The sequence below is a fragment of the Festucalex cinctus genome, chromosome 14 (genome assembly GCF_051991245.1).
Source record: "Festucalex cinctus isolate MCC-2025b chromosome 14, RoL_Fcin_1.0, whole genome shotgun sequence".
NCBI classification, from domain to species: Eukaryota; Metazoa; Chordata; class Actinopteri; order Syngnathiformes; family Syngnathidae; genus Festucalex; species Festucalex cinctus.
The window spans coordinates 18,745,229-18,772,239 of record NC_135424.1 but is presented as its reverse complement, the minus strand read 5'-3'; the positions used below and the strand labels follow the sequence as shown (position 1 = coordinate 18,772,239).

General features: G+C 40.2%; 1 protein-coding gene across 1 annotated transcript; it reads right to left on the bottom strand.

Annotated features, from left to right (window-relative positions):
- Positions 1–260: 260 nt before the first annotated feature.
- Positions 261–17,321, bottom strand: ercc6 (excision repair cross-complementation group 6). The gene is made up of 22 exons (XM_077495940.1): positions 17,266–17,321; positions 16,702–16,883; positions 16,386–16,614; positions 15,734–15,854; positions 15,535–15,649; positions 13,893–14,598; positions 11,396–11,527; positions 10,883–11,041; positions 10,028–10,163; positions 9,678–9,848; positions 9,328–9,504; positions 7,437–7,553; positions 6,858–6,953; positions 5,477–5,695; positions 5,039–5,149; positions 4,596–4,715; positions 3,922–4,016; positions 3,691–3,836; positions 3,164–3,610; positions 2,916–3,084; positions 2,757–2,835; positions 261–1,961 (listed from the first exon to the last, which is right to left on the bottom strand). Exons 2-22 carry the CDS (start codon positions 16,871–16,873, stop codon positions 1,518–1,520), a joined length of 4,161 nt encoding a protein of 1,386 aa, XP_077352066.1. The 5' UTR covers positions 16,874–16,883; positions 17,266–17,321; the 3' UTR covers positions 261–1,517.
- Between the last annotated feature and the right edge of the window lie 9,690 nt (positions 17,322–27,011).

Here is a 27,011-nt window from a genome sequence, read left to right as displayed (position 1 = left end):
GAAAGAGATTTGCATAAGCCATTAAAGGACCAGATTTGGGTATATTGTGTATGACATTCATCTTTATATTACTCCGCAAAATATAGTTCATTAGAATTCGCAAAGTCCCAAAAGTGGTACAATGAGGCAACCAAAAAATATATTCTGAAAAATGCTACATCCATTTTCTTCCCCTATATGCCACATAAAAATGGTAAAATTGATAGCAGAGGGCAAAAAATATAACCATAGGTCGGGAAATACGACTTATTTCACTAGTCTTCGTCTAACTCATTGGTCATTTAATTTATTTTAGAGATAGTGCTCACAAACTTTTATTTTCATTAGCCTAATGACATATTTGCCCAAGTCATACAAAAAAATGTTCAGTAAAAGATCTGTGTGGATTAGCATGACTTTGATGACTGAAAAGTACACAAAAAAAAGAAAGAAAAAAAAGCAAGCATGCAAATATTTTATTTTCATCAGTACTTATAAAATGTAAACATACACATTTTCTTTACACCTAGTCTTCAAATGAGTACCCTCTATTTTGTATTCTTTAAAGTGTTTTTAAAACATTTGGTTGTTCAGATTGTGCTCAACACAAATACCAAATACCATAAAGCGAAATAACCCAGCTTGTTTATAAAAGGTTTATTATTGCACATTCAATTTCTTCAAAAAATAATGACACTTAACTGGTTGGATCATGAACGCACAATTCTCACTAATATTTTCAAAATTTGAGGTAATAATGACTGTAGTACATGTGAGTAAACCGACAATGTCAAAAGCGCTATTATAAATTCAAGTAGAACCAGCAGATAAATACAATGAATTCATTCTCAGAAGTGCTTAAACGGGCACTGGAGTCGATGACACATTTTACAATAGTTTTGAGGTGCGTCACTTTAGAATTAGCGAATTAGCGGTGCTCGCTTTGCTGGACCGCGGTTGACGGCTTCTTTCTTTGGTGGTGGTCCTTATGCATGCCAGATCCGTCGCACCAGCATCTACTGAAACTCAAACAGAATTTGCCTCTTCCTCCCACAGCCCCTTGAATCAGTGGGTGCTGGTGTCTGTGGCTGTCACTTTGCTTTATCTATCCTTCCCTCCTTCCTCTCTTTAGTTTTTCCTCTGGTCACTTGAGATCTCAATTTATTGGAAGTTTGAGGTTTCTGGGGTTGGCATAAGACTCTGGTTTTGTAACCACGCACGCAAACGCACACACACACACACACACACACACACACACAAAAGAGCAATGATGATAAGACGTTGAATCGGTAAGACTACCGAATGAACAATTCTGATCTCTTTAAAAAAAAACAAAAAACAAAAAAAAACAAAAACAAAAAACAAAAAAAAAAGAATTAGAAAAGAAAAAAACAGTACAGTACAAATTCCATGTCTAGTTAGGAATGAGGCTGAGCTTTTGAGGACTATATTATTCCTTGAAAGGCTCACAAGAACAGTTTACATCATGTTAACTTTTGAGGTTCAAATATTCCAAGAGGTTGCAGTTGGCTTGATTTTCATCGAAAGTTCTCCTTGAGCCTCCACAGGCCCTCCTGTCCAGACCCCCGTTGGAAGTCACAGATGCTCCTGAGCAGTTCTCGGAAGACGGGCGCCTGCTTGACGCTCAGTCGCGGTTTGAAGTACTCCAGCACTTCCTGCGTGCTGGCCTGCCCGTCCACTCGCGCCTGGAAGGCCACGAAGTTGCGCAGGTCCGCCAGCAGATCGTCGTGCTCGGTGTTCGGAACGGAACGCGAGCTGCCGCCAGCCATGTCCTCTTCTCCGCCGTCGTCGTCTTGTAGGTTCCCGGAGGGAAGGCTGAGGTGGTTGCGCTCTCTCATGCGGGCCAGAAGGGCGAACGAGGACGGCGGGGCTGCGCTACAGTCGCTTTCGGCTAATTCGCCGCTGAAGTGAGCCCCTGAATCAGGCTTCTTTGACTTTGTCTTTGTTATGATAGCAGCATCCTAACAGACAAACGTACATTGACATTGTGAAATACTGTAAACCACAGTTTCTGCAGGTATCGTCATATCTAATTGAATGGTTTTTAATGATATTTTTAATGCAACTTAAAACTAGTATAAAGCTCACACTGTGCTGCCTATCATCACCCTCTTACAATAATTGGCTAAGTTAAATTTTTCTTTTGCAAAAAAAATTATTATTATTTTTGCTTAAATCATCATTTCATGATGCAAATGGTTAAATTTTTTTGTGTTTCCTGAAAAATCTGAAACAATGATAGGCAATTATTTTAAGGCGTTGATACTGTTTAGAATATTAGGGCTATCATAATCGCATGATTTCCTTAGTTAACTTGCGATTAATCGTGAATTAATCGCATGTTTTATCTATTCTAAATGTACAATAAAATACTCTTAATACTCTTGTTAATTAACATAAAAGTGGGCGAATATGGGTTACCAAATTCAATGTGGTTTCATTATTTAGTTCATTGATACAGTAATTCTATGGTGAGTAATTCATGAAGTTATAGATAACGGTTACAAAATGTGAAACATTGAGTCATACATTGAGTCATACATTAGTGTTGAGGTAATTATCTGCCTCTGCCCGAGTACAAGTAGCAGCACACTGAGAATCACTGGTTCAAACTGTAAATATACCAAACTCTTCATACAACATTACCCTTGAAAATAAAAGGTTAACCGATGCATGAGGGTCCAGATCTAATGCTGCCCTAAAGGAACAATGATGTGTGCACCCTAAAAACAATCCTAATAAAACACTTCAGTTACCTTGCATTTGTTGGAATTGGGCAGTGTGTGCACAGATGGTCCTAGCAGGAGAGAATTCTTCTTTTGTCCGAAGCGTTTCCTGGTGAGAAAAGGCGGGGCAGAGTGAGACAAGTAGGTAATAAAGAGCAAGCGTGTGGATATCTTTCTAAGGTTTGCTACCGTGCGGGTGGCAGCGGGCCTCGACTAAGGGCCAGCCTGCACTGCTGGCGGGACACTTTGAGGGCCTTCAGGGCATCTTTGGCCACCTTGTCAGCTTCGGCCTCCACCAGGACGTAGTCGGGATTTGAGGACTCGATGATCGAGTCGTGCTGCATCACGCTGTGGATACCTGAGAAGATGTGACTGTAATAAGCATCTGCAAGAAAAAGCTCAAGACTTCACAAATAAAGCTGAAATTTCCTTCGTACCAGATTTCTTGAAGAGCTTTGATAAAACGTAGTCATCAGATTGCTTCTGGTCTTCAGCGTCCGTCCTCTTGTACTCTCTCTTCTTTACTAAGTGCGAGATGCGGTGGCCCTCGAAGCGAGCGTCCTTTTCTCGTTTATGCGTCTTACTTTTGTGTCTTTCCCTTTTGTCGGAGTCGCAGTGCTTCCTCTTCTCCCTGCGCTTCATGCCCGAGTCATTATTTAGGCTGGCGCATGAAAAATGCAAATTTGTATCCATGCCATTTTGTTGGTTTTGACCATCCATAGTACCATTTATCCGACCCGGAGATAATTGTTCACACATAGATACAGAACTGTTTAATAAGGAATGTCTATTGTTTGCGTCTAATTCATTCTGATGCGATTTGGAGTGTTTACTATGGAGTATTTTGTCAGGTTTTTTAGGTGCCTTGACATCAGAACCGGTACCTGAAATGAGCGCCGGGAAGAAAATGTGATCAGGAAATCGGTTGTGAAGTCCTTTAGGTGGCGCACAAAACAACACATACCTGCAAATATTGCACTGGTCTCCGTGCCCTGCTTTTCATCAGGGTCAGCCAAGGTAAAAAGTTCATAAATGTCATTGGACTTAAAGAAGCGGCGCTGTTTGGGGTCCTTCAGGACACGGTTGGTCAGAAACTGCTTAAAAATTTGCCTGAATGTTACAAACAGAAGTGTGTTCATTTACACAAAAGCAAAACCGCAAATGACATATATGGAAAACGAAGATGGTGTCTCACCTGTGGTAAATTTTCTCCTCAATAGTGCCTGCCGTGAGGAGCCTGTAGACGGTCACTTGCTGCGTCTGACCAATCCTCCAGGCCCGCTCTCTCGCCTGTGGACCGCACAAACATCAACACTGAATGCATTTGATCCGTTTACTTGATTTGTCTGATTATTTCTTTTGTAAATTGTCAGTTTGTTAAGCGGATTCAGTAGTTCAGTTTTATAAAGAAAATCTGAGCTGTTTGTGTGGAGAGCAAGTAGATATGACCTGCCTTCGTCTCCTCGTCTTGTTATTTAACACATCTCCACAATTGGTGACCCCGACGTGATCAACAACCCTATGATACATAAAACATCGTACTCCCAGCCCTGCCTTAAAGGTATCATTTTTTTTAGTGAATGTATATCCCCTGTGGGTCACCACAGGTGTATATTTTTCCTTTTGTATTGTCTTCTCACAGTATTTATTTCAAATAACTATGGGGGGAAAAAAAAGCAAAACGGGAATCTTGTAAGATACTTAGAGTTTACGTTTTCTGACTTAACAGGTGTATTTAAAAAAAAAAAATGCAAATAGTATGACTCATAACCAGTCATCTTTCAAAGTTTTACAGTATTTGCATTCAACCTGAGACAGACAAAAAAAAGAAAAAAAAAAAAAAAAAAAAAAAAGAGGAGAGTGACAAACCTGAGTGTCAGTACTGGGATTCCAGTCTGGGTCATAGATGATGACCCTGTTAGCTCCAGTCAAATTGACACCCAGACCTCCCACTCTTGTCGTCAACAAGAAGACAAATATACATTTGTCCTAGAAAAACAAAAACAAAACAAAAAAACATGCAAACATGTTAAATATCATATTCACATTTTCTGCTACAAATGCCACATTTCTTCTTTCAAAATAGTGACAGCAGCAATTGGCTATGATAAACGACAATAAAAATTTTTTGCTGAACGGATGTATCCATGTATGTGGAGTTGAGCAGTAAAAAGCATCCAGATGAACGACAGCTTGCCATCAATTAGTGTCTCCACCTCAGGGTGAGCACGGATCCTCGGAAGCCTTTTTGTCCCTCAGGAGGAGATTTTCATGGGAAACACTCAGCGCCATTAGGGATGACTAATCCGTACCTCGTTGTAGCGGGCGATAAGCGGCTGTCGGGAAGCTATGGTGGTCGTGCCGTCCATTTTCAGGTACGTGTAGTGGTTCTGCCTCACAAACACCTCCAAGATGTCCAACATCTGCAAGGCCAGAAGAGAGGGAGTTGAGTGCGTGAGAGTTAGCAGGGAGGAGATAGAGGGGAAAAATAAAAAGTGTCGGGGGTTGGATTAAGCCTAAAAGGATTAAAGCAGATTAATATTACATGGACACGGATACCGACAGGGAGGGTCTCAGGTTCCCTCTGAGGTCTAATCTCGTTGGTATCGACTATGACAACAGATGCTTCACATTTTTCCTCTCAGAAATTCTACAACCACATGCCTTGTCAATTCAGACAAATGATGTCAATGCCAAATTATATACATTTTGTCAAATTGTACTTTTTTTTCCCCCTCCTTTGAGGTCACCTGTCGAGACTGTGTGAAGAGCAAGACTCTGTGGCCCTGCTTGGACCACAGACGCAGCAGAGACTCCACCACGATCAGCTTGCCCGAGCGTTTCCAGTAGCCGAAGTGCTCCTCTTCGGTCAGCTGCTCCTCAGGGATCCCCCTCAGCAGCCGGGGGCCGCCAGAGAAAAGATCCGGGTGGTTGCACATCTTTCGCATCGCTATCAAACCTGAGAAAACCTGAAGAGAACCAAGAAAACGTCGGCGAAAGTTAAGCCCCGCTTACTCGCAGTTCGCCATCCCCGAAATTCAACTATTCATGTTTTGTTCTGTGGAACATTGACTTTTTCTGCCCTTTTTTTTTAAATGCTATAAGATGTCACAATATTCCACCAAAGCCCTAGCTAACAATATATCGTGCAGGCCTATTCGGACATGTATCTTTGTCGAGCATACATGAGTCAATCGCCACCGTTTTCGTGTTTTGGTGCTTCTGTTCCATTAGCCAAGGAGGTCTAATGGGCGAAGCATAAAACTATTTAATATCAACTTGTGAATAAGCACCGATTTGAGGTAATTACACTTATTATATGCTGTGTATATTTTTCCAGATGAAAACAGGAAGGCGTTTATCTGTCTTAAGCGGACCTTAGCAACTAATTGGCGCATGGTGTCTATTAGAGGGACGACCTCTGAGACAATACAAGTATTTGATTTTAGAATTAGTATTTGTGAATACCTTCCTTTATAAGTAGTTTGATATTTTTATTGTTTATCTCTTTTATTGGCACTGCTGACTCTTGAAAAAGATGCTAACTAATTAAAAAGCTTTGTGTAAACATTGTCGTCATCTTCACAGCGCTGTACCTTTAAACAGATAAACACATAGAAGGAATGAGTTGCATAACTTATTTACGGACAATTAGGGCCATATTTTTTGATGAAAGCACAGCGGTCACTGCATTAGTAATGGTGGTTAATGGACTCGGGAGTGACCACTGAATATGTGTGTGCGTGCAATCTGCTGTGGTCACCCTCGGCTCTCCAACCACGTCCATTTGGTTAGTGGTGATAAATGGGTTGTGATTCTCTCCAGGGTCTGGCTAATGTGAGAACAGCATCTGCACAACCTCCGCATCTTTAAAAGACGACTTAAAGTGAGCTTGTTATGGAGCTGACCAAAATGTATCTTTAGAAAAAGAATCATTCCACCCAGAGTCTCTAACCTTAAAAACAAACACAAATGTCTTTAAGTGATTAACTAAATTCATTAGTTCAGGGGGTTAAATAATGAATAAGGCTTGTTGTGTTCCTGGAAGTCATCTCCCTGACCGCAAGTCTTTTTAATGCAACATGCATCAAATCAGCCGACGCATAAAATCGGTTCAGTTACTCTGCTCACCTGCATGTCCCCGTTCAGGATCTGGTAAACTTCTTTGGAGTCTAAGAAGCTCTGATAAACCTGCCGCTGCTCTTGCGTTAACCTGCAAAACAAAACCTACACATATAGAGGGGACAAGTGTGAGAGAGTGTAATGAGTGGTGAACATCCTCTTAAAAGCACCTTGCTGAAGTGGCGCGAGTGAGTGGAGAAATTACAGCAGAAGAAACAGAATCACGTGTTTTGGAGCTATCGGCGTCCCTGGGGAAAGACTTAATGAGCTGAAGTGAACTGAGGAGTCAAGCAGCGTCGGACTCAAGGACAGACCAGAGACTGGGCCAACTTAATGAATACTTGCTCCTTTTACTTTAGCAGGACTTTATTAGCTGGCTTCACATGGAAAGGCCATGCAAAGTCATAGAAAAATTATGAAGACTTTGCAAATGTGGTCAATTCCAACGATCAACCGTTAGTAAACGGAAGCAAGTTGAGTCCACTTTCTACCAAGTTTGGTAGGTTACTCTACTTTTTCCAATCATCAAAACATAAAGGATACTCAAATAACGATAATAATAATTAATATTTTTAGAATGTCAACTACCTGCTCATTTTTGTCAGGTAAGGCGAGGTTGGCTTTGACGTCTGCCTTCATTCTTCGAAGGAGGTAAGGATTGATGGTGTCCCTCAGCACGCATGCACACTTGAACGCCGTTTGGACCTGCAGGTGAACAAGTGACCCGGCTCATTAAAGAATGAACGGACTTGCAGCAAAAAGGGAAGCAAATCCTGTCAGCATGGATGTTTCCTGAAGGCAGGACTGTCATTTAGCACCTCTCCCACGCTCTCAATGCCTGAGCTGCAGCAAGGTTTCTGCAGGCAAATTTGACTTAATGCTTTTTAATGCTGTTTTTGATACAACTAATTTAATGCCCACATTGTACAGCATATACATGCATGCTCACACAAATATACTTTGTACATGTATATATGTGCATACTGTTTTATATTAGGGGTGTCAGTTAATTACAATTTTAATCATATAATACATCATAATTAATTCATTAATCACAAATTGTATATCTGTGCTATAGCCCCTTTAATTAACCTGAATGTTGCCAAATTTGATTTCCAAGTACAAATGTGGTTGTATCTTTTAGTTCATTTATACAGTAATTCATAACATTTATTTAAAGTTAGATTTGGCTACGTGACATGAGTGTTTCATGTTGGATGTTGGTGACAGGATCGCAACATTTTTTTTTTTCAAATTGAGAGAAATTGGTATTTGACACATGAAGCAACTCACTCAAGATTTGTAAATTCTTGAGTGAGTCACCAGTCCCCACAAATACATATATATATATTTTTAAATCATGTTTATTATTGCTAAATTGTGTTATAGTGTATGTAAACGCAAGCATGCACAATATTTTTACATCAATTGTATTTAAATTTTGAATACCTCTGGACATCGTGGTTAATGCCAGTAAGGGCCTTAATTTGAGCAAAATCCATTTAATGACTTTTAACGCTTTATAACGGCCCGCGGAAACCCTATGTACAAGCCATTGACCAGTGACCACTGAGCAGAGTGCTGTCTGTCTCAGGGGACACAACTGGAGACCCTCCCCGCACCACTAAAGTGGCCTTCTACACCTTATGCTAAAGGCCAGTTAGCTTTTTAAACATTAACTCACTGGGGGTACGCAGAGGGACCAAAAAGACCACCTGTCATAGTAGGAGGGGGCAATAATATGGTGAGGATTTTCAGTGAGGTGAGAGAGGGCAGCAGACGATGTGAGTGCGTTCACATGGGGTGTAAAGGCAAATTTTAGTAATGGAACCCATATCCACATGTAGACATGTCCCCACCTCTTCCATATGTTTTTATATACTTGTACTCATACACACACAAGCCACGGTGCTCTTGAGAATTTGAAGAAGAGGACAAAGTAGCCGAGCGTAGCTTTCTCTGACCATTTAATAACATTAATAATTAGTAAAGGTTTTTATTATCGACAGCGGAAGAAGCATCGATAGCCATCTTAAATAATTAAATCCATTCAGTCAGTGGATTATTAACGAGTGGACACTAATGACAACGGAATACAATTTAGCTCTCCACTCTTGCCGCGCTCTGTCTCTCTCTTTCACAAGCATGCACAAAAAACACACACACACGGCCCGGGATGAGCCAAAGTTCCTTTGCATGCTCTACAGAATATTATTCTGCTCTTAATGGCTCTGCTGTTCCCACTTGAAATCCATGTGTACATACACACCAACATGTAAATAGTGATTTCAAGTGATAAACACCCCTCTCAACGTCAGACATGTTGCCTTCTAAAAATAATAAAAAAAATAAAAAATCGAACCACGCCCGAGTCAATTTTGTCAAGAGAAAATAAAACTAGAAGTTCATGTAGTGGTATCGCCACTGCCATGAGTCAGGCCAATGTGTGTAAATGTGACAACTGTTCATAGCTCTGTACCTGGACAGGTGAGGCATTGCTGTATCCTCCCAGTGTGATGGGCACAGAGAACTGCTCCATGAAGACGGGTAACGTGCCCAGTTTCCCAGGAAAAACAAAATCAAACAGAGACCAGAGCTCCTTCAAATTGTTCTGCATGGGGGAGCCGGACAGGATGAATCTGTGGGGGGTGCGGAACTGAACAGAGAAAGAGAGAAGGAAAATGAAAGATGTCGATGACAGCTACACCTGTATGCAACCATTGTGCTAAAAATTGCAGACCACAGGCTACCATTGAAAAGTCACACATTCAACTTAGCACAAATTTACAAACAAAGTCTCAATTTGTGCTGCATAATGATGCTCAGCACCTGTTTGCAGGCTGTGGTGATTCCGGCATTTGGATTTCTGATCTTGTGGCCCTCATCCAGGATGACATAGTGCCAGTCGTAGCGCTGCAGCGTGTCCTGCAAGCTCCTCACTGCTGAATATGAAGTTATCAGGATGCCGTGACATGATGCTATCTCTGGAATCAGCTTTTCCTAAAACACCCAAAAAACAAAAAAAAAAGTGAAAAAAGAGCATCTCATCCTATGTGCTTTTAGGAATTAATAGTGCTGTAGTGCCCCCCAGAGGAAAAAGACTCCACTAAAGACTTTATAGCTCACATAAGGACTTATAAAAACTTCCATAAAAGTGCAAACAAAGAAACAAAACACACCTTGTTGCTGCTGAAGGATCCCGTTTCATGAAGAACAGCGACTCGAAAAGGTGGCCACCAGGTGTGGAACTCCTTCACCCACTGGTGCATAACCGTAGCAGGACACACAATGACGGTGGGGCCCAGACCAACATACCTGCGAGCAAATGCGGAGTACACGTCAACAGGGGGGGACAAAGGGTTTATTACTGCGGAAAATATCAGCAAATTTCATTGGCAAATTAAAGTAATAATTCCTAAACTAAATTAAAGTAAATAAAGGCAATTCCCAGTGAGTAGAAATAAAGTGCTTGCGTGAGGCAGAAATGAAGGTGGCAACAGAATGCTTACTTAAATGATCACTTTACACATTTACTCTATAGTGAAAATATACAGAAAACATACACATACACACACCCTCGAAAATGCACTAATGGCCTGGTATGAACCTCAGCATCAGTGGAAGCTATTGATATTGGACCATAATTGAGTTTGCAAGCAATCAATTTGTGGACTTCTACAAGCAGACAGAATATTGACCAACGGGGAAGCTCCGCCTACCAAATGCACAACTGTTATTTGTGCAGTAAAACCAGATTATCACCACCCCTGCGCCATGTATTATACATTTGATTGATGGCCCCGCTCCCGCTGCGTAGCCATTTCATGACTCCGAGATTCCTCTTAAGTGTTCATGAAAAGGCTCACTCAAACGGTGTCAGTGTATTCTCTGATGTCTGCAGGACCAAAGTCAAGAGTCCGATAATTGAAACACGTTAAATAATTCAGACGAGCACACTCAAGCAGAAATCCTCCTAATCAAATATTCATACCATACAGACACTGAGTCTCAGGCCAAGCGTTGTGCGCGCGCACCTGTAGTTGCATCCTCGGGTCCTCAGTTTGCTGTAGCTCAGTCCGGCCAGGAAGCTGATGATCTGGATGGTTTTACCCAAACCCATCTCGTCTCCCAGGATGCCTCCTGCCTGCTGACAATGGAGCTCCCACAACCACCGCACTCCAGTCTGCTGGTACCTGACCGCACAGTGCATACATGTGCAACCGCAACTTAAAAAAACAAGTACAATTCTTTTCGATCTAAGGAACACAATAAATTATATACAGGTCTCAACAGGTTTGACAGAAATGTGATAAGAGTGAACAAGTTTAGAGCTTTAAACAGGCACCCAAAATTCTGCAGCTCTAATGAATAATTTTAAAACCCTATTTGCGCTTGCTGGAACCAATATTCTAGCAACAAGTTTAATTTGTCAATTGAGTAGTTTATTCCAGGAGCTATAAGAAAAAATACAAATAACAACTAATAGACAGATGTAGCACCAGACCCTAAAAATAACTTTTTATAGCCATCTCTTTAACAGTACTCACTTGTAAAGTTTCTTCCAGAGGAAACCAGGCACTTTGAAGCCTTCATCAAACTCTGCATCGCTGTCATCTGTCAGCTCCTCACCTCTTTCCCGCCTTTCCTCCTTTTCTTGAAGACGCTGTCGCTTCCACCTCCTAGCCGGAAAAAGTACAGACTCATGAAGCTGCAGTACAAAAACAGTAGCTAATGAGTAAGGAGCTCGTCTAAAAGCATTAATGACGTTGTTAAATTGAACAGAGGCTGAGGCAGATTCATAATACCTTTAAGAGCTAATACACAGATGGATACCGCACAAAAGTTGTGCGGAAAGCTACTGTTAAGAGTGGTCCCTTAAGATTTGGAAGCTCAATGGCCAAAAAAAAAAATAGAGGTAAATGTAAAGGAGAAAGGGTTTAATAGTAGCACAGCAAAAGGCAGTTAGGAGGCAGAGTCGTCACGCAGCAAATGAAGATTGATACAGACAATTAGTAGTGCGAGTTCCCCAGAAAGGTGTGAGGTGGAGGGGATAAGAATCCATCTTCATTTGGGCCTGGTCCTGTCACCCTGCCACAAAACTGCTCCTTTAGCTGGGCCTGCGAGACCGCACGCTCTAATTAAGTCAAGACTAAGCATTGGTTCAGTTAATTACACTTTTCTGCCCCCTCTGCACCAACACCGTCGCCACCTTACCGCCTCTGCCCAACTACAAACTGCTCCTTATAACATCAGTACTCGCAAGGCCGGCCTCAGCCAGCCATGCCCAAGTCTGTGCGCTGCTCAATAGACATCCAATCATTGTACTGCAGAAAAAAAAAGGACACATGCCAACACTATTTATTTGGCAGCTATAAATATGAAATCTCATTAGGGCTGCTCTTCCCCTAATTTGAGCATGAGAGGGAGTGAGTGAGTGCGCTTATAAAACCACGTGCAGGAGGATAATTAGGGCAGATAGAGAAGGGGAAAAAGAGCAGGGAGAGAATTTGCTTCGTCAAGAAACAGCTGCCAATCTCATCTGGGATTAACTCTCCTCTGGCACAGTGCAGCCAGCACAAACCAACTAACTAATGCAAATAACAATAGCACATTTTCACCATGCCGTTCCATATGCTACATAAACTAAAGAGGCTCAATCTTGCCAATTGTCCACTTTTCTTAAAAAAAAAAAAAAAAAAAAAAACTTCTGCTGAAACTTTGTTATACAGAACAACAGTCGAACCTCTGGAACCGATGTTTGTATTTACTACAGGAAATAATATAAAGTGGACTGGCCCATGGGTCATTTGGTATTGGGCTGCACAAAGAAACTGAACAAAAATGTATTTTATTGACTATCAGTTTTATTTTGAAAATAAGGCACATCCATCTGCCTGTGCTTCTGTTAAAAGGCTTGTCTCAGTCGTGTGATATGGCAAACAGTAAGTTAACAAGCTTGTAAAAATGAAAAAAAAAAAAAAAAAAAAAAAACATGTTTAGAGGATCTTCAAAGTTAAAGTAATGCCGCTTTTCCATCGTGCTCGCATGGCCGGGTACCACACCACACCACACCACACCTCACGCAACCACACCAGAGCGCAACTGCCGGTTTTCCATTACAAATGGCGCACGGCGAGAAGGGGGCGGCAACATGTGAACCGTCCACGGCAAGCTTGCACTCCCGCATTGCGTGCGGATCTGAGATAACATTTCTCGAGTGGCAAGTTGCGCCAACATTGAACCATATTTACAATTTAATATAGACCACCATGGATGAAATATTGCGATTCACGACCGGCTCGCGAAGACAGCTATTTCTGAATGGAGATGTCTGCCGCTGTAGCTCTCATTCAAGTGTATAGGAACACACGACCAGCCTCGCAATGTTTTTTTTAAAACGACAAACATTACAAATCCATTCACAAGTACCTTTTAAATAGAAAATATAGTTCAGCGCTGTTGTAAACATTATTATATTTATTGTATAATATATTTTTCACAAGTGAATAGGAACACACGACCACCACAAACATTACAAATCCATCCACAAGTACCTTTTTAAATTATCAATATAGTTAAGTGTTGTTGTAAAACATTATTATATTTATTATATATACTGTATTTTTATGACTTTGGCGAAGACCGGCGGGCGCTTCTGCCTCTCTCGCATAAAGGAAATGGGCGTGTGTCACGGCATTGCTTGAGGTGGCAGCGGCGTTGCTGTCGGCCAATCAGACAACGGGTGACGTCACGGCCCCGCTAGTCCCCCGACGACCGGCGCTGCAGAACTGCTGCCGAAAGGGTTCTCAACAGCGGTTACAACGGAACGACTCGGCCCCGAAAAAGTCCCGTGGAAACACTAACATCCGGGGAAAAAAATTGCCGCTTCGGTGTGGAACTGGTACGGTGGAAAAGCGCCATAAGTGAAGTTATTCCAAAGTTTCATGAACTATGTTGAGGTTTTGCAATGATGATACATGATGGTGAACTGACCTCTAAAACGTTTAGTGCAACTGTGGAATGCTTGTACAGTGACAGTTTTACCTTATGCGCTGTCTGTAATATTCCACATCTCCGTCATCTTTGCATTTCTTCTCTTTACTTTTGTCACCATCCTCTTCATCCGAACTATCAGCGGAATACTGGTCATCACTCTGTTTCTTCACCGGCCGCCTTCCCTTTGCTTCATTCTTCCTCTTGTACACTTTCAAGTCATATTCGTCGTCATCGCCATCTTCCCCAAAGCCTTCCTCCATGGCGTCTCGTTCCTCTTGTTCGGGATCAAAGCCTTCATCGCTTGGCAGGTACTCGGAGCCCTCGCTGTCAATTTCATCGCCTTCAATTTGAGGTTTTCTCTTATGCTTTGGTGCTTGTGGCTCAGACTTTGGCCGTGCTTTGGGATGAGCCTTCAGAGCAGTTATCTGGAGCTTCCGTATGCGCTTACGCATTTTCTTGTCCTTCGGAGAGGTGGCGGTTCCTTTGGATCCTTGCCGGTGCGTACCAGAATTCTTCTTCTTCTTCTTCTTCATGTGAGGAGGCCTTTTCCTTTCAGTCGCCAGTTTGGCCTGGTCGGCCAGGTACTGATCAAACGCAGAGTTCTCGGCCAGCATCAGTTTACGAGGCTCCTTCTTCACCTCCTTCTGTGGGATTCGCGTACCAAAAGGTGTCATGTGACCTGTCCGGATGAGCTCCTCCCACTCGGTTTCCTGTGCTGGCATGAGCATGCTGCCCAGCGTGGAAGGGCCAGGCTCTGGTACGACACAAACAAATACTGGCCAATGCTCGACAGTCAACAGATAATAATTGTACATTCCACAAAAACAAATATGTTGGAAATTTTGCTGCATTGGAATGTCGCACAAATTGGGAGTTCCAAGTAGGGGCATGTCAACATTCTTCCATGGTCATTCGTAGATGAGGTTTAAAAAATACAATATGCACAAAAACACTGTCCTGGCTACATGCAGGTTTAAAAGGTTTTAATATCTTATGCCATATTTGTTTTGTCTCAGTTACAAATAACTAGGGGTGTGAATTGCCTAGTACTTGACGATTCGATCCGTATCGCAATTCATAGGTCACGATTCGATTCGATACCGATTAATCCCAATCTGAATTTACAAGTCGATTGTTACGATTTTTTTTTTTACTCAATTTAGAAAAGAGCATTCAGTAAACTTGTACATGTACACTGTAAGATTTGTATGAAAATTTATTATTTATTGAGCTCAAACTTCAGTGTTATAACTGTGAGCCACTGTATTTAACAAACAGGTTGGAACCTTTTTCATGTTAGAACAGCATTGAAATAAAATATTAAGGCTTAATGTTCCATTAATATAACATTCTTCCATGCTTAAGGTGTGAAAGTTAGACGTTTTGTTGAATATTTTTTCATCAAAAATGGATGTTAAAAAATCGATTCGGCTGCCTATTGAATCGATTCGAGAATTGCGTGCTGTAGTATCGCGATATATTGCCGAATCGATTTTTTTTTAACACCCCTACAAATAACGTTTGGAATATAAGTGGTGGAATCAAAAGACAATTTACTTTTTACAGAAAATTCTGCATTCTCCAATTGGACTTGTCCCGTGTGCCCAAAACAAATCTCTTTTTGTTTCAGTTCATGAATTTGGTTGAAACTTGGCTTTTCAGTAAACAGCATTAGTTGTTGTGCCCTTACCTGTGTCTTCTGCATCATCAACCAAAAGCTCATCTTCAAACTTTTGAATAACTTCTCCTCCCAAAATGGCCTGAAGCCGCTTCTGTTTGGCTCTGACTTTTTTGAGCTGTTTCTCCTGAATCACACACAAACACAACACCCTTTTCAGCATTATGGTCATGATAAAATTAATGTGAAAATATCATTTAAACAAGCTTACCTTATTTTCTTTCTGCCTTTTGACCGATTCAATCTTCCTGCTGATGTCTTTACTTGATGAAGCATACGGGGATAGCTGCTCAATGATTTTATTGATGTGCTTCAGAGATACTGTCACAGACCTAAAAGTCAGGTGCAAATAATAGCAGAAATATGATACGTATAAAATAATTAGTTTAGTAATATCAAATGATCTAAACTTACAGCTCACATTATGCAAACTGCAGTCTAATGATAACATTTAATCAGAGCTATTAATAATTAATAATGTGTTTATAATTCTGGTTGCAGTTGTGTCATATAACCTGAAAGGTGTGTCAATTGTTTTGATTACCTTACCAAGTTACAAGAGGGTGCAAGGTACAAGAAATACCAAGTAGTACCATTGAGCAATATGACTGCGATTATGATTACGTGTTTGTATAAAAGTGTCTCACAATTTATTCAACATAATAAAAATGACAAGGAAACGAATGACCAGATAACCAAACCATTAGCATAGCTTCTTTATATGTTGCACCACCACTACCTACTACTTTGCTTTGTTCTATTTTACACATTTTAAAATTCTGTTACCATATGTATACACCCCGATTTGGGTTTGCCCACTGTGTTTGTTGTTTTAAAGCTTTCTTACTTTCTTTCTTTCTTACCTGACATCATCCAGCACCGACTCGTACTCCTTTGCGGCCTCAGCTTTTGCAGCAGCCTGACTGGCCTCATGGATGGCCTCATCCACCTGCTGCAGGACGCCTTGCTCCAAGACATCCTGGTCATAGACGGCTACACCGAGGCCGGACAACTCGTCAGCCCCAGAACTGGCAGACGCTGCCTGGATGCGCTGTCGATCAATATGCAGCAAAGCTCCGGACCTCTTAGGACCTGAGTAACAACAGTGGATGACAATTTTAAACATGACAATTGAATTTACTGAGGCAAAATTACTGTGAGCAAGCTTTTAGTTCTCACCACTGTTGCCCTCCTCAGCCTCGTTGACAGCTGTACAGGGAGAAGCAGCCTCGGGGCCCTGAGAAAAAACTGCTGAGCCTCCATTCTCCTCCGAGTTTGTCCTAGTGAGAGCAGCACTGGCCGGCCCCGAGTGGGAGGAAGGGGCCTGGTCCTCTGACCCATCTACTGGCATGGTGATGTGGCTGCAACAACGTATGTTGTTGGGAAGGCCATTTATCATCTTTTAAACGCAGCTACCATTCTTGCTATCTGAGCATTGAGCATTGAGCATTCAAAACACGGATTCAACGTATGTATCACGAAACGTTCGGTTGAAATAAACCTTTTCTCAACGAAGACAGCAATTTAATAAAATCTGGCAGTGTAGTATGTTTCTCGCAGCAGTCCATTGTTTACATGGATAGCCTAGCCTGCTGCGCTACTTCTCGGCTGTTCAGGCGAACATATGAATGACTGACGAACCATGTACCTCATAACTGACTCCCGCACTAATAATATTTGAATGACACGACGGCAATATGTCATACGTTTCTAACAGAAAGATATAGACAGTACAGTACTTACAAGACGTGTGGTTACACAACATCAGCGTCCTCAAAGTAGCTTCCGGTGCCGGAGAATGTCGAGTCTTTGACTTATGCGACAGCGCCCTCTGCTGGCGTTACCGATTCTGCTATTTTTTGTTACTCCAATAGATGGCGGCATATAACCATTTTCTATTCGTGTTACTAGTTTACTAACACCGACTTGCATGAAAATCTGTGCTGAATGACAGCAAACCACAGAGGCGGTGACCTCAGAAAAAACGGAGACAGAAGAGATCATAGAAGTTATTAAATGACGCGGCCGCCCCCTCCCTCGTCCTTGTTGCGGGGGTTATTACCGTCCTGTTGCATATCTTTTGTCAAACATGTAAAGTGGATTGCCCGATTTTTGTACCTGCTCAGTTAAAAAAAAACGAAAAAACGAAAAAGAAAAAACAGAGTGTTCTTTATCATGGTGTTCATATTTTGACATCATGAGACATGAGACCTAAACAATTAGTTAAACTTCACTACTGTGAGGTTTGCAATGCAGCTTTGCTTATCTATGTGCGGAGTCACTACTAGCTGATTTAAGTGGCCCCTTCCATCTCAGCCAATGCTTGAAAGTGTCTGTTTTACATGTGAACTTTGGTGAAGTGGTAGGGTGGGGTCAACTATTACATAAATTAGCCCCGTTGTTACATAACATTGGAGTAATGGCTCATCACACACAGACACGTTTTCAGAACTGGGCGGATAACAAAATTGATGGGTGCCAGGCACTTTGTAGACCCAACTATTTCTAAAATTAATTAATATTTCTAACTATAAGTAAAAGCAATAAAGTGTGTGTTTCTTTGCAACAAAATATACTACGAAATCAAGCAAATATGAATGAGAATGATGTTTCCGGCTCTTTAGTAATGGGAAGCTTTTGAAAAGACAACAGTTCATTGTTGATATAAATCTGAATGGTTCCAAGTATCGGTAGTTGTGTGCCTCAGAGGAAGTTTGTTTCCAATGTTTTGCAATAATAATAAATTGTGGGTTTAATTAAAACATCTTCTTGGCTTTTTATTAGGGGGTTGTAGACAGGAAAACAAATAATTTTAGCAAACGGGAGTTGAAAAATGTTGCAAGATTTAAAAAGTGTTATGAAGACATTGGACATGCTAAATAAAGCAAGCACTTTTTTTGTAAGAGCTATAGCTTTATCACTGCAAGATCTTCAGTGTGCAGACCATGTTTTTGTTTTAGGTCATTATTTTTACAAAGCCACCCACACAGGAGTCAGAATGGGTCAAAATAAACGTCTGATGAATCACTCATGTTGTGAAAAAAGCGATACATGCTCGAAATGTTGTGACTGTAAGGTTGAGATGCAGCGGGGAATGTAAACTTATAATCTGTTTTGCCCTCCATCTTTTTTTGTAAATTCAGCCTTTTTAAACCAAGGCTAGGAGATGAGATTACGTACCATGGCTACCTGCAGACCTTCTCATGTTTTCAAGGTTTCCAGACATTTGGTATTGTTTTCATCCAAGTGTAAGTGCTTGTACATTTTCAGACATCTCTAGAGTCAAGTCAATATCTTGCTTCTGGACTGTCAGTGTTTTCCCAAAGCAGTGCTTGTATTCTTGGCACGCTGCTTGACTTTATGGTCTTGTTGAAATGTGAGCCGATTCCCCTGTCTGATATATAAATTCTATTATGAGCACTAAAAGTTCTCACTCAGGATTGTCTGGAGCAGCACAATAAAATGCTAAATTTCTGTTGAGTGCAAATGGCCCGGCAGTGTTTTGCTTTCTCGATTCCACTCTAATCAGTAGCTTTGCGAGAGCTGTGCAACCCGCTTGTTTGTTTTGGGATGCCGTTGGTCACCTTTTTAGTGATCCTGCACTCTAGTGCACACATTCAACTTACCCTCCATTCCAAGACTTGCACTCCCTTCTGCACAAGGGCTTTTACGGTCAGCATGATGCCTCACTGCTTGACAGTAGGTTTGATGGCAAATCGTTAAATCTGTATTTTTTAAACAAAGGAGTTTGAAGGGTCTTACTGACACTCAACAGATTTTACGTAGCAAGTACATTAATGATGAAATGGTAGAAAAATTGAATAGTAGCCATCGTAATATTGCATTTATTATTTACATTTATTACATTTTATATACAGTAATTGGTATTATCATAACATTGATAAAAAAAAAAGAAATGTAAACAAAAAATACAGATACATTCACGGTTCACCGATAGTAGCTATTGAAATATGTTTTATTAATGATCTAAAAAATATGTAAGGTCAACAACACATTAGAGATTTTAAATGGCAGCAACCAAAATGACTTTACATGCATGCAAGATTCCAAAATGTGTCAACAAACCAAATAACATTGATCTCATATTGGTCACAAAAATGTAAACAGGAAGGTTTCCTGTATGGTCTATTGCAGGGGTCACAAGGTCACATGAATGTCTCGCGGGCCTGTTCTAAAGTAGCGCACTAGTGATGGAATTAGGATAGAGATTTTGTAGAAATAATGATTTCAAAATGTGAAATATTGCATATTGATATTTTTGTTTCCTAATTATAGAGAGGAATCATTAACATGATCAGTGTCTTCACATACATGAATACCATTAATTATTCATAGTAACATAAAATAAATAATAACATTATCAAAGGTACTTTTGAGCAACCTGGTAGGACATCGCAGTAATCAGTGCTCAAGAAGCAGTTCTGGCTTCAAAAAGGTTGATCAAAATCGCACAAAGCTTCATTTAAGTTGTACTGCTTGCATTTAAATCTCAATGCAACACAGCCAAGATGTGGGAAAACATGACAGAATTGGAACAGATACCACTTGCGCAGCGTGATACTGAAGCTCTACAATGACCATGGAAGTTCCTTTGATGGACCACACAGCGCTCACAGGAGTTAGTGAATTGCCAAACCGTCCATCTTCATTTTAGTGTGTGCCTTAATGTGCGAACAAGAGTGCATGTAATGAATCCTGCCCATGTTGGGGGACTGCAGATTTATTTGGCAGAGGGGGGTAGAGTGCACATCCCAGAGGGTACGTAGTGTGTTAGCGCTGCCGCGTTGCGCTGCTCTCCATCCTGACAGTGGAATAACACATGGAGCAAGATTTAAAGACTTAACACTAACAGGTTTATGTCCTCTGTGCTTGCTGACTTTTGCTTCTCAGAGGATTGGTTCCAAAATACGCGGAATGTTTTTGTGCAGTGAAGGCATTACTTGGTATTTGTGGTAATTAATCAGGGGAGGTTCTTCATTTTATCTCGAGCATGTAGTTGTGCTGCTATACGTCCATATGGCCTTCATCAACAGTTTGGAAAATGACCAATGTCTTCAGGATATATTTTTGAGGAGAGGCAAAAGCATTGTGATTCCCCCCCCCACTTTCTCAGCCTTTGCGTCTCTCATTTATGCTTGGCTATTGATGTCACACCACATTATGAATCAATTGTATAAGAGTCAAAGCTCTCACCCTGTGAACTTCATCTGCCTAGTGCATTTGAATACTTTTCATTCTAATTTTTTCTTTTACATTTTAAATCCATCTGTCAATCCATCAATTTGTGCTGTGCGTATCCCCAATTGTAAATGTGCATCTACTTATCTGTAAAGTAGCTCCACTAGATTTGGTTTTAAATGCCAAAGGGCATTTAACTTCCCTCACACTTGTTTTCTCTGGTCTTAGCGAATGATTTCCCAAGTGATTTTTTTGCTTGAACGCTGACTTTCTTCCCAGCAAACCCTTTAAGTGCCAAAACGAGCTATTTCCTACAACGTAATTAGATGGATCCAATATCTGTCGTTTCTCAAATGGTATAATTTACTAAATAAATAAAAGTCAAAGTGCTTTTAGATTAAAGAGGAAGTCAACCGCCCAATTTTCTTTGTAATACGTTTTATGCAGCTCCACTAGTCTAAACAGAATATTCTGATTAATATTGAATTTGTGGAATGTGAGTTGAATAGAAAAATTCACTCATTTTTATCCATCTCAGGGGCAGCCATTTTGTCACTTGCTGTTGACCAGGTAACGACCAATCACGACTCACCTGTTTTCTGAAACTGAGCAACTGTGTTGTCATTTTCAGTCAAAAGCAAGAGTTTAGGAACATGTCTGTTTATTCTATCAAGAGCTGTCCCATGACAGTATAGGTCTGTGACTGACTTGTAGTAACGACAGTGGTTAACTTTTCTAAAAGAAAAAAAAAAAACATAAGAGAGTTAGGAATGTAAACTATTTCTTGCCTTGCAAAGTTTCTGATGGCAAGAGTCTGAGCCTGGAACGGATTCCCTCATTTTACATTATTTTCTATGGGCAAACTGTTTTGAATTTAAAACAGCTTGGAAGTCAACCAGTGACAGAACAGATTACCTTCCACTTTCGGGGCTCTAATTTGTGACAAGTCCATAAGTTACAATATAAAGTGCTTAGTCGTTTATGAGCAGTCCAAGGGCTCAGTGAGAAGGTACAAGAAAAAGGATGTTTTCTTAAGCAGCGAACTAGAAAAAGTCAACACGTGTGTAACTTCATCACGTCTACATGAATGCATTGTACATTCGGACCACATTGTACAGTATATTATATGTGAGACCACATTGGCAGTAATGTCTCCCATGTGTTTCGCTGTCTCAGTTAGTAAATGTCTCTCTGAGGGTCTGATAGTAATTACAGGGATGGGCTGACCTCTCATCAGTAGCTGCTAAATGCATCTGTTTGTGATTTTACACAGCTGTACTATCATAAACAGATGCAATAACCACCAGACTAACATGCTATGTGGTGTACACTGGACACATTCAGTCTGTCACTTGTAAGTCAGGTGGCATTTAGAAATGGGGGTTTGACCAACCACATCTGACAGAATATGAAAGTGATGGCTTTATTTCACGGTATTGGTACTCGCGACAGCAATTAATATCACTTTCGGCTGCCCTGTTGTGGCCGTTTTACGATCCGGAACTAGAAATTAGTAGAAAATTGCCATTCATTTCATATTGGTACTATACGTTTTTAGTTGAATATGTAAGAGTTGAATACTCAGTCAGGAAAAACAAAACAAAACAAAACATTTCACAGTCTTCAATTCAATTCCTATATGTTTTGCTTTTCAGTATAGTGAAAGCATCTCTCAGCATTATGATTGCAGTAATCACAATTTGTAGTATAGACAAACATTAACTTCCACCAAATGTTACTCTTGCTCTAACTTGGCTTGGATGTGATTTTCCACTCGCTGCAACATAAACAGCAAAATTCTTCATATGACTGTAACTGGAGCTGACTTTCTATTTTGCACAGAAAAAAAAAAACCAGAACATTGCATAATTTATATTGTTTTATTTGCGGAATCATTAGAAAAATATGCTGAGCTTAGCTGGGCCACCTGTGCTTACCAGTGACTAACCTATCTCCTCTTCATGTCAAAATAGTGAAGCATTGTGATAGAGAACAACAACAGGAACTGGTGTGACGCTAAATCAAGCGGCATGTTGCTGAACTGTTCCTTTCATATTCGGTTCACCAAAGGACACTCACTGAGCAGAGGAGGCAGATAATCAAGTTATTAAGCGTAAGCATGCAGGGATGTAACGGATGAAAAGATTTGGACTTGAATAACACACGTCAGCGCTGGGACAATGTGGCAAAGGTGAAAAGCATCACTGATCAGGAGAGCTGAGTGATGAAGTTGAGGTCAAGTCACAAGTTCAGAACTCATCGTCTTGCTTCACGACGAAGAGCAATGAGACGTGATCTGGAGGTTCTGGGAACAGGAAGCCAATTCACACTTCTTGCCAAGTCGGCATTACATATAATAAATTGAAATCCTCAAGTGTGTGAAGCAATCTTGGGCTCCCAAAGGAGTATTGCTAGAAAAAAGCACAGTTTTGAATGATCACATTGTTAAATACAGTGCAAACGTTTCAAATACTGATACAAATGTGTCTTTTTAACCTTTTTGTTTTCAATGCATGGAATAATGCGGTAGTTTACAAAAGTTACAAGCAAAAAACTTGTTCAGGCCAAATGGGCTCTCAGCTGATCCCAGTTTGACATACCTGATATACTTTTGGAAAGGATCATAAGGGGTCGGCCCCCTCATAGTCAAACAAGTGCAACTGTGACAACCACCACCCCCACCTCCCCCAGCACTGCGAGGCATAAATTTGGATGCCGCTTTGTTCGTCGTGAACCCCTCTGCTTCCACCTTCTGCTGCCCTTACTCAACATGATTAGATGCCACCCGTCGAAAGGGCAAAAGGAGTTAAGGGGTCACCCTACGTGGAGTAGTAGTGTGTGGCAATGGTTTACTGCTCCCTCCAGACATACTTAACCCCTTCCACATTCACTCGATGGAGTGATTTATTCGTGGTTTGTATTAATTAAGCCCAGATATATGTGATTTAATCTATAAGTGCACTTTGTCTAATGTGCTGTTGAAAATTCAAAGACACCAGGCTTGAATTTTCTGAACCAAAATAAACACAGCGGCAATCGATCTTTCTTAATTCCAGGCTTGTAAGCGTTTCCAGCTACACCAGGATATCAGGTGTGGAGAACAATGAACAATCATGCAAAGCAAACCCAGTAAATTAAAGGAATAAATGAAGTTGCTCTGCAATGACGTAATTGGGCTTTATAATGAATGTTGGCTCTCGCTTTCTGTTCTGAATGTACTAGATGAACTACACAGCAGGATTTGGTTACTTGTGTTTTATGTGTATAAAAAGTACAGTGACAGAATAGACTCTTAACTGAGTTTGTGACCAAAAAGTGACCCTCTCAGGCAATAGCACACCTACAGTATATTGTAAAGGATTTAGGTCCACATCATTATGCGCAGCAGACACATGCAGATAAATTAGGGGCATTGGCAAAGTAAAGGAATGGATTTGGTGATAAAAAAAAGAAGAAGAAGAAGAAGAAGAAGAAGAAGAAGAAGAAGAAGAAGAAGAAGAAGAAGAAGAAGAAGAAGAAGAAGAAGAAGAAGAAGGATGCTTGTTGAGCCAAGAGTAGACTGAACAACTTGATCTAACATAACTTTAAAGAAAAAGTCCAAGGTTGATGTGGACAAGGTGATTTAAATACAAGTCATATAATAGCATAAAAAGTGTGTGGAAAAAATGGGCAAAGAGATCAAATAAAAGTATGATTTTTACCATCAACAAATTGTTTCTGTTTAAGGGATTATGAGGGAAAAAACAACAACTTCCCAACCGTTATCATGTTCTGTTTCCTCTACTCCTTCCTGTGTGCCACCACTTCAACCTTCAACAGACTCAAGAGATCCATCTGTGAAGTTCTAACTACAGCACAGTATGTCCATTTCCTCTTCTATCCGAACTTCCTTCCTCAATCTTCTCACTTTCCTCACCGTTATTTATTTTACCTACGCCTCATGCAAAAGCCGAAAAACAAATTATTTTGATTGTAGTTTTTGCGTTGGTTGAATATGCCACTATTTATTGTATTTTATTTACTATTTTCTCCTTTTCCTGTTTGAAATAGTTTGAAAGATAATGGTGTTTTAATCTTATTTGATGGAACATGTAGTACATTCTATGACATTTTATTGTCATAGGCATTACTTTTAATTGACTTTTTGACTTTTTTTTTTACTTAAAAAAAAAGAATCTGAATAGGTTATGCAGAAATTCAATTTTCACATTTCAAATATTCTGACAGACAGACAGTATGACAAAAATCATAGCATAACTTATTTATCCTCTGCAAAGAGCTAAAAGTGCTGAAGCTCCCTTATTCCCTCCCAAGGCACACAAACGCAGATGAGCTCAATGTGGCGCATAAATTGATTGATGACATTTTCATTAATTTTAATGGAGAAAGATGAATTGAAATACAAGTGTTTAGAGAAGAAAAAAAATCTCATAAATCAACGCAGCACTGTAAAATATTTGTTTGTTGTTATATTTTTTCACATCCACTGTAACACCCCCCCCAAGGATTTTTAAATATGAACTGGTCCCTGGAAGACAAAGGTCAACAACACTTGCTTTAAATCATACAATTTGTCTTTTACATGACATTCGCTTAAAAAATAGCAACCAGGTGCTGAAGCAATCACTTTCATTGTTGATTGTTATCACAAAATGTGCTTTAAAAAAAGAAAAAAAAAAGAAAAGGTTATTCTTTGTCCTCTGTTGATTTATGATGTTTTAGGTCGTAATCTTTAATCTCAGTTTTGAGAACGTTGAACTTTCTCAAGCAGGACCCCATGACCCAAAGCCATTTACTTCTGGTCTATGTTTAGTTACGCTTACAGTCATGTCACTTTCATTGTCGCTTTTTTATTTTTGTTTTTAGTATTTATAGTGTGTGTGTGGGAACATTTTTATTGTGCTGAACAAGTTATGCCTCCCGCAGCGCAATCCTAAGCGGCGTTGTGATGCTATTAAATGGGGGCTCTTGTTATCTGGCCATGTATGTGACCTGGGGGGAACTCCAAACTGAAGATGAGGAACTTAGACATCGTGTAAGGAAAAACAGGAAAACTGGGATCAACATAGGAAAAAATTTGATGTATTGGCCCTGTAAAAAAAAAAAAAAAAAAAAAAAAAAAAAAAAGGTAATTTTATATTTATCGTATAACTTTCAGAGAATATATTGCTGTGACTTTTTATTTCATGTGAGGATTTTGGCTTTCCACAAAGTACATTTTTAAGAAGTTTGTTCAAGAAAACAGTGATTTACATGAAGAATTCCTTCCCCGTCCACACACCACACACACACAGAGTAAATAAAGACACTGTAGTATCCGTTGAACAATGAACATGACATTGAGAGGAGGAAATGTTCTGGGCCTTGTCACACACCAATGTCAGCATGTTTCATCAAGAATAAAAACCTCTAACGTCATAAAAATCCTCCCATGACATTATGGAGCACAATCAGGCAAAAAAAAAAAAAAAAAAGACCACGCACATGCTTCCACAGAAGGAAACAAGCTCATTAAAATTAAAGTGAAAACTGAGCCAACAACTTCTTTCAGAGGGAAAACACATTTCAGAATTAGGCTTTTGGCAGCAAAAAAGAGCTTTTTATCCAGAAATGTCTCAGTGAATCAAAAGGCAGAAATGAAGGATAAAGGACAATATGTAGGCACGAATCCTGCTACAAAAAGCAGATATACACAAGGAGTTTATACTTTGTAGTATATTTGATGCAAACCAATGCTCTAAACTGCGCTTGCAGTGTATTGTGAATGTTATGTGCCATAAAACCCAAGTTTTTCCTGGGGGGGGACTTCGAAAGAGTTGCGCAATTACTTTTGTCAGATTCTAAGACAGACTTTTCCATTAGCTATGATTGGCTCCCTCTCATGTGCGACCCTAATGAGGACAAGCACCATATAAAGTATAGTGAGGCTGGAGTCTAATAAAGTCCATAATTTCAAATTCAGCGGCAAAGAAGAAGCAACATGTTTTATTTTTGGTCAAATTCCAAACAGTATGATCTGAGGGGCTTTTGGGATTATATTTAGAAGACAGTAGTAATTGGAATACATTTACTGTACATGTGGGATTGAATAACGGAAAATGCTCTGTTTAGTTTTGTGCCATTCATCTTTATCTTGACAACTAAAGGTTGATGCTCTCTAGCGCTGTAACTGAAGAAACATTATTTAGTAATTTCCAGAAATCATAGCAGAATATGAGGTTAAATGTTAATGTTGTTTCTGTTTACTTTTCACGTCATCCTGTTTATAAGCTATTTGGAACACAAATTCA

Excerpts from the sequence above, each read along its gene's own strand:
- ercc6 (XM_077495940.1), bottom strand. The coding sequence starts at position 16,873 with ATGCCAGTAGATGGGTCAGAGGACCAGGCCCCTTCCTCCCACTCGGGG. Across the intron at positions 11,528-13,892 it reads TATTACAGACAGCGCATAAG|GAGGTGGAAGCGACAGCGTC; the intron begins GTAAAACTGTCA and ends TTTTCCGGCTAG. Across the intron at positions 11,042-11,395 it reads CTCTGGAAGAAACTTTACAA|GTACCAGCAGACTGGAGTGC; the intron begins GTGAGTACTGTT and ends CTGTGCGGTCAG.